Source organism: Chenopodium quinoa, unplaced genomic scaffold, assembly GCF_001683475.1.
Source record: "Chenopodium quinoa cultivar QQ74 unplaced genomic scaffold, ASM168347v1, whole genome shotgun sequence".
Classification (NCBI taxonomy): domain Eukaryota; kingdom Viridiplantae; phylum Streptophyta; class Magnoliopsida; order Caryophyllales; family Amaranthaceae; genus Chenopodium; species Chenopodium quinoa.
The window spans coordinates 2,184,673-2,200,125 of record NW_018745003.1 but is presented as its reverse complement, the minus strand read 5'-3'; the positions used below and the strand labels follow the sequence as shown (position 1 = coordinate 2,200,125).

At 38.2% G+C, this 15,453-nt stretch overlaps 1 protein-coding gene across 1 annotated transcript; it reads right to left on the bottom strand.

Moving 5' to 3' along the window:
• Nucleotides 1-3,576: 3,576 nt before the first annotated feature.
• Nucleotides 3,577-8,115, bottom strand: LOC110707851 (probable small nuclear ribonucleoprotein F). The gene is made up of 6 exons (XM_021885912.1): nt 7,856-8,115; nt 7,595-7,660; nt 5,707-5,794; nt 5,391-5,428; nt 5,187-5,251; nt 3,577-3,855 (listed from the first exon to the last, which is right to left on the bottom strand). The coding sequence occupies exons 2-6, from the start codon at nt 7,598-7,600 to the stop codon at nt 3,786-3,788; spliced, it is 267 nt and encodes an 88-aa protein (XP_021741604.1). The 5' UTR covers nt 7,601-7,660; nt 7,856-8,115; the 3' UTR covers nt 3,577-3,785.
• Between the last annotated feature and the right edge of the window lie 7,338 nt (nt 8,116-15,453).

Sequence of the window (15,453 nt, the reverse complement as noted above, 5' to 3'; positions counted from 1 at the left end):
CACAAGGAAGCTTTGCTTGCCAAGCTCAAAATAGTAACAAATTATAATGATGTTTCATATGTGTGATATATTGCATGGCTTAATAATTGAATAATTAGGAGTAACAGCATTATTACTTATCCGATCAACAATTTATTTCCGAAAAAAAACATTTTATACAAAAGTTAGGACAATCTTCTCTATCTCATGACTTAGGGAGTTATTCCAATCAACATGTATTAACTAGTATATTATGTAATTTATTCAAGGGACAGTTCATGTGAAAAAATTAATCTAATGGATGGCGTATAATATTGGTCATATTATATAAAAGTATAAATGTATAATAATGGTGTCGAAAATGATGGGGTTAAAGATAGAAAAGACCTTAACAATGCTACACCTAGACAGTGGACATGTACATATTAATATATTATACTCACCGCCATTGATCGATCTCCTACTAATAATAAGTATTTGATGCTACAGATTACAGAATATACTGATATTTCATAGTCTTATTATTATTATTACATGACCACCAAAACATGCTCAATTTCAGTTCCCCCGGCTGGCCGGTTGAATGCCCTACCCCTTTTATTGCTTTGCTATAGGCCCGGGCAGAGTTGTAGTAGTAATAGGTTACCCCCTCCATCCTATATTATTGCACTCGCATTATTTTAACTTTTTACACTGCTATTTACACATCTACCCTTGTAGGAATGGAGTTGGGTTAATGAGCCCTCCATCCCGACTATAGGCCAAGGACATAACATGTTAACTCTTTATTATTAGTATAAACCGAATTGATGTTAGAGAATTATTATGACCGCATGTATATATGATTACATCTTCCATTTTCTTCACCCACAAAGTGGGCGGACACCTAGTTATTAGTTTCAAATCACATGCGAGTTATTCACTTAACACATTAATACATTTTCTTATGCAAAACGACTTTAATGTAAGCATGCAATGAATTTTCGTACTATTTAGCCATATGCAAAGACCAGTGATGCTTAAATTTCAACATAGACATCCAAACTACAACATCCGTAGATATTGTTGAATGTTGATAGATAATAATGGAAGGAAAACGACTTACTGCAATAGTATTCTTCACCTATATATATATATCATAAAATAAATGCATAACATAATGCTAATAATATTACTATGTACACCACAGAAAATTTTGGTCTAAATATGCATGTGATGTATTTGAAATATGAATCCTTACTAAAGTTTCCAGCTTGCATGATATCGAGTTGAGATCCAGCAGCTCAACTCAAATTATCATTATCCCTAATTACACCACGCGTTATGATATGTCAGACTAATTAAGAAAAAAAATTACATTAGCTAATAATGTTAACATCATATCAAATTCAATGATAAAAATTGAGATTTGATTTACATGAATGTTTTTTTATGTTTGATGTAAAACATTGTTATCGGATTTATGTCATTGTATATTTTTAAATATTAACCTTTTAAAATATATTGATTGTTAAAGTTGTATGTTAAAATTGTGCTAAATTAAGTGGAGTAACTATCAAAATAGAGACAGTACTTCGTATAGTAGAATATTATACTGTACAAAGTACTCCGTATGAAACAAGCTAAGAGGAGACAAAAAGAAATACTTGTGTGTTCAGTCTTAGCTAGTCTTCAGCCCATATATATGGCCATGAAGATCCTTGAATGAGTCCACACCATTGTATAATTGCATAGAAATGTCATATTACATTATTACCCATATATGTCATATTTATATGGGGCACGTGATACGTTTCCCCGCCTCCAAAATCGATCTTGATGTTGATATACTCTGTATTTATTACATGAAAAAAGCTATAAGGGCTGCATATAAGAAGCTAAAAGTGGAAATAAATAACAATAAATAAACATTTATTACATCGATTTACTCGTGAATTGTCGATAAATTCCCAACTTAATACTAAGGGCTGCATATAGCATTACCCTTCTTGATATGTTGTCCCTACCTCAAAGTATACGCCTATTGTAAATAAGTGTTATTCCCTGCGTTTCTTATTATTTGTTACGTTTGAAATTTATTTGTAAGAGAAAAAATAGTCAAAGCGTAACAAATAATAATGAATGGAGGGAGTATCATAAATTGGATAAAGAGATAGAGTATTGTTTATAATTTTAAAAAAAAAAAAAAAATCTAATGTTCAATGTAAAAATTTGACACGAGTACTAAAAAAAATTCTTAATCGTGGTACCAAAGCAATATTATTGGTCAACATTGAAGATAATTGGGACAATTGGTACTCAAAAAATTCATTGATCAGCGAGAAATTTTGGTGACATAATTGAATGTTCATTAATATAGGATTGCTTTACAGCTGAGCTGACAATTTAGGTGAGATTATAAATAACGATCTATCGCAAGGTGCCCAACATTATCAGCAATCATATCTTTTATTATTGCATGGTTAATATAAATTGGTACGTAATTTTCGTTTTAATGTGCATATATACAAAATTACAAACTTCCTAAATTCGTATCCTTACTATCTTTGTCAGTTTCTTATTGTCTAGGAACTCCATGTGTACTACTGAAAATAATCATGATTAATACAAACTTACTAGTATTATAGCGTTAGATTTTTATAATTTTATTAGAATTGAGATCTGGAAGATAACATTGAATTATGGGAAATATTCTTATCAAATTTTTGAAGACCATTATGTATAAGATGCATTATTTTGATGGGCAAACACAGATCATGTTAGAATACAAACAATTTGAAATACTTGTGCAAGTTACTTAATCTTTGATAACATATTGTATAATGTTATAGAATTCTAACTTTCATATATAATTAATGTTTTATCAGTACTCGTAATGTACTTCATACTATGTAGTATCACTTCAAGTAGCTTCACTATGTTGTCATATCTTCCCGTATAATTCGGTTGAGTAAGCATGGGCATTTATCCGTTCGTGCACCATTCCTTCAGAAGATTAGAAGGCCAGGGTAGCACTCTTTGCCAATTATGAGCTGGGAGGAGCAAACCTAAGACTGTCTCCAGCCATCTTTAGAGGTACTAACCAAAGTGTTTATAAAGTCGCAACCCAAGACAATGTTGTAAATTCATTGACAAGTGATCTCCAAAATCCAAATCATATTGAACTTCTAATGGCCAATAACGAGATTAACTTCAGAGGCAAGAAAGCTCTAAAAAAAATGTAACCAGTAACATAGACTGATTCAGGGTTGAAGCAATGGAAGTAGTTGTGCCTAGGCTGCAAGGCATACTGGCATAGGGAAAGGCGGGAGAGGATGGGGCTGGGGAGGTGGCCAGAATGGGCTTGTGATAGTTGATTAGGTATAAAACAAGATGATGGTAAATTTGTCCTGTGCCTCCTCTAGCGTCTTTTGGCACAGCAACATGCAGCTTGATTTGTTTTCTAAAGAGGAATGCCTGCAACACCCTCGCCAATTGCAGATTTGCAGGCTGTACTCTCTAGTAGGAAATAAATGTTCAACAGACAACATGCTCCTAGAAAACCTTAAACTGAAATGGTAAATGAACAACTTCTAGGCAATAAATATAACACCCCAAAAGCAAAATTTTGAACTTATCATAATAAGAAAATTTTGTTGTGGATATCAAGCGATTCTTTTACATAAGGTGTATCAAATCAGTCTCAGTCAGTAGTTTCTACGCCCTATATATCTGTCTTCCATGAGCTGGCAGCAATAGATCTGCAGTAAATCTCCATATGACAATGGTAAGCTTGTATCATGGAAATTGGGATAAATAAATCTGTTTCAGTCTCGGTCAGCATCCTCTATCTCCTCATCCTCAGGCACTCCGCGAAGGTACAGGACATTGTTGCACCTATGGGAAAAATAACCCCCCCCAAAAAGGGAAGCGTTAGATTTGAGAGTTTGGGTCAGATATGAAATCCAAACAAAGACTCAGCAATAAGTTCACTTGAAAGATTAGATCACCATTCACTAAGTATTAACAGATGTGGTAGTTTGGGACTTTATTTATCTACCTAAATTCTCAGAGGGGTTGGGCCCGTTGGGGACTGCCAGGATTGGAATAAAGCAGCAATTGCCAAGTATGTCTGGTAGGTCACTTAGAAAGCTGATGTTTTTGGAGGGGAAATGGACATGTTTCTTTGAAGTCATTAGTTGGTGGGAAAATAGATCCACAGTTAATGTCAGTTGGACTGGGAAGAAAATTTGCTGTATGAAAGAGAGCTTCAAAAGAACCTATGCTAACAACATTTGGACTGAAGAACTCAAAGCATGTCTATTCTATTGCTTTTGGGAATTTCATCTGACGGTTAGTTAAGCTTGGTGGACTAATAACAAAGGATGGACTACACAGAATTGGAGTTTGTCCTGATAACCTCTGTTGCCGTGTGAAAACCTGAAAAGGTTGCCTGAGATTATTGACCTACTTTTCTTTAGCTGCTGCTACAGATCCCAGATTCTTGAACTTATCTGTAATTGGATTCAAGTTCCATACAGAAACGGAGTTACATTGAATTCTTTGTGGAGGGAAACTTATAGAAGCTCAAGGCAGAAGAGAATCAAGTGTTGATGAAAGATATGGTTAGTTTGGTCTACAATCTTTGGCATACTAAAAATACATCTCTGTGGAAGCAAAAGGTTTATTGTGCAGATGTAATCTGTGATAATAGTCTCAAGTGATTACAAAACTTGATAGTTTAGAAACTAGTTAATGGTGTAATGCTGAAAAGGAGTGGTTAGATGCTCTACAATAGCTAGATGAACACCCCTTGACCCGTTGTCCTCCTCAAGGGTAAGCCCTTGACTACTTGCACTACCTAATTTTGGTTTTATAAAATTGCATGCTCGCTTTAATATATATGAAACATATAACAAGTCCTTAACCCCTACCCCCCCCCCCCTTGCCCCCTTAATAATTAAATACTCATCCCAATACATTATAGAAAGTCACCCTCATGACTCTCAACATATGTAAGCCTTTTCCCAATTATATAACAAGTCACCCCAAGACCAGCTGGTTGCACCAATAAAAATAGGTGCAATCAGTCACACAAAAATTTGTGCGCATTCTAAGAAACAAAGTTGGTGGGCCAAGCACAAGTTGAGAGGTGCAATACTCTAGACCTTCACTGAGAAATTTAACATTTTTTATAAAAGTAAAGATGTAATGACAACTTTCATTACCTGATGAGGATTTCTCCAAGATCTCCAGTCTTCTGGCCTTCAATATACTCTTCTGTGTTTGCCAGCTGCAGGCAAGTCATTAATATTGGAACAATCAGGCAAGCATCTATGAAATACAACAATAGAACAGAAAGAAAAGCATCCACTAATTCAGAAGAAGTGTCATTAATATGCAATCAAACAAAAATGGCTTCTAGTAATTACCTGTAGATTCATGTAGCCATCAACTGACACAAGATAACCTGCAGAGGTCATAAGAAAAGCATTGTCACATTCATTTCCTCATGGCCAATTAAAATACCTATTACACCCAAATATTTATGAAAAAGAATGGCAATCCCTTCTTTCCTTTTCTCTCTTTTTTTTTTTTTTTTTTTTTTTTTCTGAAAACCTATTCATAGTCATTGGACTTGCCAGCAAAAACAAAGGTAAGCTCCAGAAAACAGTCGTGAAACTAAAGAGAAATAAGGGCAGAAATTCATGACATGAAAATTAGATTTCCTGATCACAAGAGAATTACCTTTGTACTCCATTCCCCACTTCAGCTTCACAATGACAGGTTTTCCAGTTAGATTGTTCAAGAAAGGTTTAGGATTTACTGGAACAGTCTGCAAAAGTAAGCACGATTATTAAAGAAATAGTTTAAAAAATCATGGTAATCAGAAGATGAAACGTACAACAATTTGGTGGAAAATCTAACACTCTAGCAGCTAAAACTAAATTACTAACTCCCAATATAACTCGTTACCCTCTTTCCCCATTAGTGAGCTGAACAAAAAGTCTGAACTGCATTTCTAGACCATTAGGTTCCAGACAACCAATGCTACAAAATTCCTCATATATGTGGTAAATCATTTTTCATGATGGTAATTAGATAACAAGATAAGGCAAAATAATGCTTCAGATACTTTCTTGTTTGGATAAGTCTATAATACCTGAAATTGAACCAATTTTGGAGATTTTAGGATCCGGTGCTAAATACCCTTGAGATTGTAAGGAATGCATCCTGATGTCATATAATGTTGTTTGGAACCATATATACCACCAATCGGTTATAAAAAGTCCCATGGTGGCCTTAAATTAATGAAGGGAGGCGTAAATTGTACATGGCTAAATTAACAATTCAAAGGCAAATCGGAAGGTTCCAACAACCCAAATGCACTCCTTGGGTGTTGTGGGATAGATGGAAAGCACCACGGCCTCTTTCCTTTTCGGACCCAGAAAACCAAAATTGAAGGCTTATATAATCCACGCTTTTGAGCCAATTTAAAAAAAAAAAATCCAAGATTGAAGTGAATGTATGGGGTGTCCCCCTTGGTCATTTAAGTTGGTTTGGAACCATCAACAAGCCTACCAATAGGTTTATAAAGATATGAGGTTCAACTATGTGGCTATTTCAGAATATATTAGTAGTGAAAAACTGCAAGAGATGATTGTTTATACCACCAACTTGACATCCCAGAGTGTCGTGAATCCTTTGTCTTCATTAGTGTTGTTGAATATTTACAAATTCATTACTTACCAACATCAATCATGAAAAACGATTTACCACATACTCCCTCCGTTCCTGAAAGTTCGACTCACTTTACAATTGCGCGATTTCCAATGAACATCTTCGACCATGAATAACCCCGGTTGTGTATAAGTTAAATTTGTAAAAAGTTGATATTTGGATTATTTATAATAAGGGGAATTTAATATGATCTCACATGCTAATTTATTTATATTGTATAGCTCATAAAATGTGGTCAAAGTTATTTTATTTTGACCACATGAATAGTAAGTGAGTCGAAATTTCAGAAACGGAGGTAGTATATGTTATATTAAAATATTACTCCACATTAGGAGGATGCTAATGGATTAACTGATGGAGAAATCTACAAGGACTTGTAGAACCAGAAAAATTCATAAACATCTCAAAATCTCATATGCATTTCACTCTTCCACTCATACCATCCAAAAAGGGGCTGAAGAACAACTTAATGTATCATTCAATTCATTAAGTTAAAGAAGATGAAGTTAAGCAAACCACAACATCACCTTATAAGGAAAATATTACATCGCAAACAAATGATGTAACCCAAATATGTTAAGAGTACTAATCACAATGACCAAGCAGCCAACATAATATTAAGTAATAAAATTGCCACTAGAATTGGTTTTTTTTACAATTCATCTCGACATGGCCACACTATATTGAGCAAAAGCATTGCGAAAACGGTTTCGGCTCATGATTCTCAACAGGGGCATAGAAATACTAATCACATTTTGTCGATTAATTTTGATCAATCAATCCAACTAAGCATTAGACTCTCACGTTTACTACAAAAAGCAGGCATTAAAGAAGACGTGCTCATAGGAATTACACAGAGATATCAGAAATTTGACAAAATAAAGTAAGTTTATACCGCCATTTTAGCTTCACAGTCAAGAGTGTCCTACAATTCTCGGAAAAAGGGTTAAATTACCAAAGCCTGCAACACATTAGCGACCAAAGTTGAGTCAATTATCAATGTAAGCTCGAAAAAATGGTTAAATTCTTCGAGTAACTACAACAATAGTTCAATAATCCTCCTCAGAAGAACCCTAAATTGAGTATATTGACAATAAATTAACGAATAATACTAGATTGTTAAATTGATATTCGATGATTTACTAAAACATGTTACCTCAGAAGCTGCTTTAATGGAGGAGAGAAAGCTCACGAGCCGCTTCAATGGAGAGTACGGTCCAGTGGAGTAGAGAGAGGTAAAGGGGTGAAGCGAGGCAGCGCAAACGTGAAATAGGTCTAGTATTGTAAAGAAAAAATTATTGGAGTAAATGAACAACTTTCAAGTTCGAAGACCGGAAAATTAAAATCCAAGACTCAAAATTGGATTGATAACTCCAGTTCAAAACTCGTAAGGGATCCATTTAAGAGTTTTAGACCAATATTATACGAAGTTATTTTTTAAAACATCTTAAGAAAAGTTTGGTTTAAGTAATGTAGATATGAGGTAGTTTAGAATGGATAAACTCATACATAATACGGAGTATTTGTTTAAGAAAAGGCTATGAGAAAATCTTAGTCATAGCTTAACGTCGTCTGAGTTTAGAATAAAGGAGAAATAGCAAAATTTTAATTTCCATCCTTCATCATTGTGTCTTAAGATGCCTTTGGCTTGGCTCGTATTGCCTTTCTCATAGCCTTTAATTATGCAAGCTAAGACGCTACCCTCAATTTTGCAAAAATAAATGTATTTTTTTTTTTTACGGTAAGGAGAAGGGCCCTATCGGGCCGGAACCTCTTACAGGTTCAACCCGACCCGGGTTAGTGGGCTAAACAATTCTAGAGTGGGGGGAGGGTAAGGGAATCCCCACCCCAAATTGCCTTTCATAGGGTTTGATCAAACTTACCACTAGACCAAGCTTATCCCAAATTACCTTTTTAATTGTGAGATGACAAATCTTACCACTAAAGACCAAGCGCTTGGTAAAAATAAATGTGATATGCTAGAGAATGTAGCATAGTCTTTATGCTATTAGGTACTCATAAAATACAATGTTGAATCTAGATCGACTATGCTATTAGGTACACATAATTCAAAACTCAACAAATAACGATAACTTAACATATTCTTTATGCTATCAGGTACACATAAATTACATTGCTGACGAGATTTGATCACAATTTTAAATTCTACTATCTTTAACTTTATTAGGGTGACTAATGCGCGTGCCATAGCTAGCCTTATTCGGAGAGCTTTTTTAGTTGTTGGTTACATTAATAAGGGAAAATATGTAAATAAATACTTTAGGGGTATATATGTCCGGACACTATTCTAAATAGCTTAACAAATAAAGGTAATTAATTTTAATAAAGGCAAATTAAAAACTTGTTACACTAATGACAGAAAACATGTAAATGCACATTTTAAAAGATATAATTGGCATTATACTATTCATAAGAGTATTCTTGTACTTTTTATAAGGCATGGAATCAACTAAGGGGGTGTTTGATTCATCAAGTTGGAATGAATTGACATGAAATCTCATATTAGAGAGGTATGGATTCTAAAATTCATACTAGTCCAAAGTTGTTTGGTTTTATTGTTGAAATGGTTTCTATCCTTCATTAATAGAATGGATTGTGAATCTTTGGGGGAGGGGTGGGTATGGGATTCCATGGGTATGAGGAGGAATTAAAACCCTTTGGGTATGAGATTCCATTACTAAAAGGGATTTGTTAAACATCGCCCGCAAATTACCATATAAAGCCCACAAATATGACTTGGTGTGACAATTATGCCCATTTTCTAAAATTGAACAAATCTCGATTTAAAAAATGTAGAGCCGTACTGGCTCGCCGGGGGAGACCGGAGGGCAGGCCGGAGATGCGGGGGACGCCGGAGGTACGTCGTCGTCGACGGAAAACGAGGTAAGTCACCGTTAAAATTCACGGTTTACCGTAGGAGTGGCTCCGGCACCTAGGATGGACACCCTCACCGTAGCATGGACGTCCAAGCCAGACGCCAGAACCACCACACTGGCGTCCTGGCACACGCCACCTATATATATATATATATATATATATATATATATATATATATATATATATATATATATTTATTTTTTAAAAAAAAATCGAAAATGATTTTTTTTAAAAATTCGAAATGGGTTTTTTTTAAATTAATTTTGAAAATTCGAAATAGGTTTTTTTAAAATTAAGTTTGAAAATTCGAAATGGTATTTTTTTTAAATTTAGTTTGAAAATTCGAATTGGGTTTTTTTAAAATTAAGTTTGATTGTTGAGAAAGGTTTTTTTTTTTTAAATTAAGTTTGACAATTCGAAATTGAATTAAAAAAAAAAATTGGAAATGGTTTTTTTTTTGTTTTTAATTTATTTCAAATTGAAAATTCAAAACGGTGTTTTTTTTTTTTAAATTATGTTTAATAATTTAATGTGTTTATGTATGTAGTGAGTAGATTTGTGTTAATGTATACCAAAATATTTAATTGTTTATGTGACTTTTATAAATGATTGTGTTTAAAATTTGTATGTGTATGTGTATGAATAATATTATACATAATATGTTTTTTTTTGTGTTAATTTTGTGTAAATATAGAAATTAAATGTATTATCCGTTAAATGTATTTATTATAATATATAATTGATGCAGGTTTATGGTGGAGACGGAAATGATTACAGTGGGATATTTGGACATGATGGTCCATTCGAAGAAGCTCAACAAGCGATTGATTGGGCAAAACAGGTTGCAATTGCAGCTGGATTTTGCTTGGTAGTAGTAACTCATAAATCTCAACGGGATGGTAGAATGGATCGCATTTTGAGATGTGACCGTTATCGCAAAAGAGAAGAAAGAGATTTTCGTACAACCACTCGGTTTGATACAAAGCGGAAAGGCTGTGGGTGTGTGTTCAGAGTAAAGGTCCGACAACTACGGAGTCTTGACGGTTGGGAAGTGATTGGTTACTCTAAATGGGGGTATCACAACCATGAGATGATAGTATATGAAGAGGGTCATCGACAGCTGAGCGGCTTAAGTCCTGCTGCGAAACTAGTTATGAAAGAAATGAGTGATGCTCAAGTCAAGCCTGCTAAAATATTAGCATCTGTGTTAGAGAAATTTCCAGAAGACCATCCAAACCGAAGACACATCTACAACGTCAGACAGCAACTCAGGTTTGAACGGTCAGAGGGAAGGAACCCTGTACAACAGCTGCTACACCAGGCACAATCACGTGGTTACCTGTTCTGGTTTGATTCTGATGAAGATACAGCGGAGGTGACTCATCTTTTCCTTGTGCATCCTGATTGTGTTGATATGATCAAGTCTTGGCCATTTGTGATTTTGATCGACTCAACGTACAAGACAAACAAGTACAAGTTCCCACTGGTTGAGATCATGGGGATGACTCCAACGAACCAGAACTTTCTGATTGGTCATGCAATCATCAAGGATGAGACGGCTCCAAGTTATTATTGGGTCTTGGAGAAGCTGAGAAACTACATCGGGCCTAATGTTCATCCAGCAGCCATCGTCAGCGACTGTGAGGGAGGTCTCTTTGCCCCCATAGCAGAGCTGTTTCCAGAATCGAAGCACTTATTGTGCACATGGCACATCAACAACTGCGTGAAAGTGAAAGCCTACAACCTTTTCAACAAGAATTTGGAAATGGCAGAGAGATTGGTGAATGGTAAGTGGCGGAAGATCCTATAGGCTACCACAGAGGAAGCGTACGAGCGAGAATTGGCTAACTTCAGGGATTCGTACCAGTGGTGTCCGGCACTGGTGGACTATGTGATGCAGCAATGGGTCCCTCACAGGGAAAAGTTTGTCAAATATTGGACAAACCAGGTACTTCATTTCGGGAACACTACAACATGTAGAGTTGAGAGCGCTCATAGAGCTACCAAGGACTGGATTGATTCATCGACCGCTGCTTTGGATACACTGTTCGATAGACTTAACAAGTCAATTGAAACTCAGAAGAACGGCATCAGGAACTCTCTAGAGGACTCCAGACGACGACATGGTACGATGTATAGCCATTTAATATTTAAGATTCTCCATGGTCGCGTGTCGCACTACTGCTTGGGGTTGATTCTCACTGAGCTGAACAGGATGAGGGACTTGGCTGACGAAGTGTATGCTCGGTGCGGGTGTGCTATTTCAGTAACTCATGGATTACCTTGCGCATGCACCATTCACCGCGTTATTACAGAAGAAAGGGGGTCGTTACATGTTGATCAGGTTCATTCATTCTGGCGGACGCTCGTTATTGGTGAGCATGCAGATACTCAAACGGCCGACCGTGAACAGGAGGAGTTGGAGCCGTTTCGTTCGATGTACGACCGAGTGTCCTCCAGCCATCCTTCTATTATTTGTGACGCTACTCATGTATTTCATGACATGTTCCACACGTCTACCTTAGATTTTGAGGAACCCGAAGGAGTTGACCGTCCTCGAAGTCGGCAACGGCGGAACAGGAGTGCGTTTGAGTATATCCGTGGTCTTGGTCGTGGTCGTGCTCGTGGTCGGACATCGTCATCTAGTCGTAGTCAATCTTCATCGTCTGTGAATATGCCCCTGAGAACTGGTACGTTTTGGTTTTTTACATTGCACATTGTTTATAAGGTTACTCCTGCCTTCTTAACTGTGTTTAATTATATGGTGAATAGGAAGAAACGATGTTGATCAGTTTCCGTACAAGGACAGGATACCTGCGATCATCATGTCGTACTTGGAAGGGTGGAATGATGTAGTCGGAGATGGTAATTGCGGATTCCGGGTCGTGGCTGATGTTTTTCAAACGGGCGAAGACAACTACGGTTTGGTGCGTCAGTTGATGTACAGCGAAATTGCCTCTAACCGAAATGTTTATCGTCATGTGTACCAGGATGACTTGGATGGCGCTCTGCGGCGTATCCAGTGGGGAGGTGGACCTTGCGGTCAAAATCATTATTTTGACGCGCCCCTAGATCTGTTTAGCGTTGCAAACATTTACAAGTGCGCAGTCATGCATTTCGGGCTGGGATTGCATAGTCAAGCTTATTATCCTTGTACCACGGTTCTCCCTTGGCGTTCGCGTGAGACTGTCACCACACCGGTCAGAGAGGTAGCTATTGTGTTTCTTGGGTCGTCATACAGACATTTCATCCGACTAGACATGTCATCCGATTTTCCAGTGCCACCGATTATACCTCGGTGGTACACCATTCGCACAGCGAGCGTAGAGGGTTGGGATGCGCTATATCATGACCGGATCCACGAATGGAACACCTTAGCTGCATTTTAGTTTTTCATGTTTACATTCTTCCTATGTAACCTTATTTGTACGTTGCTCTTTTAATGAGAACATTAATTTTTTATATTGTATTGCTTACTGCATTCTATATGTTGCATGGGTAAGTTGCGCGGATCCACGAACGGTTATGTTAAAATTTAAAAACAGCAATGATAATATGTCTAAGTTGAAAGCTAAAAGAACAATCTAAAATGTTACAAACTTAAAACATAATGTCTAATTTAATAAATTAAAACGATAATATTTAAAGTGCTCTATAAATAAAATGACAAAACCATCAGTAATCCCTCCTCGACGCCGACTCCCAATGCGTAAGGGTCTGTTCCAGACTATCAACAGCAGCTCTCACTGTTGCACTCATGCTGTCCTTCTCCAGAGAGAGTTTCTGTACGTCCTGCATTATCTTTCCCATCCACTGCATACAACAAAAAATAAAAGATGAAATACAATAACAACATATAAAACTTGATTAAAAAACAACGATAAATATTTTATGAGACATACCGCTTCTATGGCAGTAGGCAGTGGCACATAATCATCATCGCTGTGGTCGAGATTTGCGATCAACCTCGGGTGCGAATACCGGTTGAACCAATTCATGTAGTAGTGGTCACACATGGGAGGAACCCCAGAGGGCGGCCGCTGCAACTCCGCAGTCCATAAGCAGGCCACCATCGGAAACTGGTCCCACGTCCCAGTCATGATATCCGGCCATTGCACGACGTAGTCCCTCGACGATGCAGGTCGGACCGCCTTCATCGGGCATGCCGGGGGAGGAGGGACAACTTGGACAAATCCAAGCTGGCGAAGACAACGCTGGGGCATGTACGCCTCGACGATCTCACGATACTGAATGAGTCCCGTGTACAGGGTCCTGGGTACCCTAACACTAGGGTTCGGGCCGAAAGGCATCCAGTTCACCTGCACATAGTTTTAAAATTTAATAACATGAATATAATATGTGCATGTAATAAAATGTAGAAACAATTTATAAACGTTACCTCTAAGGGGGACAGCCTGTCCAGCAATAACCGTATCGATCGGAGGCGGTCAACGGACTTCTTCTCCGAGCGCGGACTCCACGCACAAGCACACGACATCCCCTCATCAATAGGAACCGGGTCACAATGTGGTCGCAATGCAGGAAAGTACTCGTATATCCAGGTCTGCAATAAAGTCAGACACCCAGTGATACCTGCCGCGTCAGCCCGACTCGCAAATCCTAGTTAGCGATACAAATACGCCAACGTAGCCGATCCCCAAGAAAACTGGCCTACACTGTCGGGGTCACACGCCTCTACTACGTCGCGTGGCCTGAGCTTGTTTCCGCCGCTCTTATCCGAAAACAAGGTACATCCGAGGAGTAGAAAAACATAAGCAGCCAGCTGTGCGTCGTGCGTCCTACGTGCACTGGGGTACAAACACCGCTGCAACACGGATGCGATCTTCACACCACCGTGTTCCCAAACACCAAGCGCCTCGGTGTACAGTGCAGCCCTGTCCACCGCCAACAACTCCGCCAGCAAATCTGCCTGATCCGCATCAGCCACAGCACAAAGTCGTTTACCCTCAACACGAATCCCCAGAATGGCCTCGACGTCATGTAACATGATCGTCAGCTCACCGAACGGAAGGTGGAAAGAGTTTGTATCCGGCTGTCATCGCTCAACAAAAGCCGTGATCAGCGTACTATCAATCTTATCGTGCATGGTGGCAGGAACGTGATTCACCCCAGTGCCCTCCAGTCGCTCGAACATCTCGCTCTCCGCCGGCCAAGCCTCAGCCCATGTACGCAAAAAGCTACAAGTCTTTTCCCGGGTATGACATTTCAACAACCCCGTAACTGAAGGCCTCTCCTGGTCCTCCCAAATACGGACAACTATGTGTCCTAGAAAGCTAGGAATCACACTCCCGTCAACAGGCCCACCGGGCACCTCACTCCTAACAACCCAAGAATCATTAACGGCCCTCGACCGTTTCCTGCTTGCCCCAGATACAGTGGACGCAGATGATGTGCCAGATCTACTAACAAACCTACCACCCCTACCCTTACGCACCTCTACCATATGTGTCTCGTACATGTCATCAACCCTATGACTGAATGGACCGTAATAATCATACGGTCCACTCCCATCGTCCACATCCTCATCCTCATATGCGCCCTCCTCCTGCTCCTCCTCCTGATCACCCTCCTCAGCATCATCATCGTCATCGTCATCCTCATCCCGACGGTGGATCCGTTCTCTACGAGCCGAGACCGAAATACCACGAGACCTAACATGTCTATGCCCCGACCTCTCCACTGAATAGCTTCTACTAAGAAACTCTACATTCTTCCTCGCATCATGACGACCCAGTGAATTCTACAAAAAATTTAAAAATATATAAACATACAAAAGTTTTTTAGAAAAAATAAATAAATACCTACAGATACAAAATACCAACACTTCCAACATAT

Excerpts from the sequence above, each read along its gene's own strand:
- LOC110707851 (XM_021885912.1), bottom strand. Across the intron at positions 5,252-5,390 it reads ATGGCTACATGAATCTACAG|CTGGCAAACACAGAAGAGTA; the intron begins GTAATTACTAGA and ends ACTTGCCTGCAG. Across the intron at positions 3,856-5,186 it reads CTTGGAGAAATCCTCATCAG|GTGCAACAATGTCCTGTACC; the intron begins GTAATGAAAGTT and ends TTTTTCCCATAG.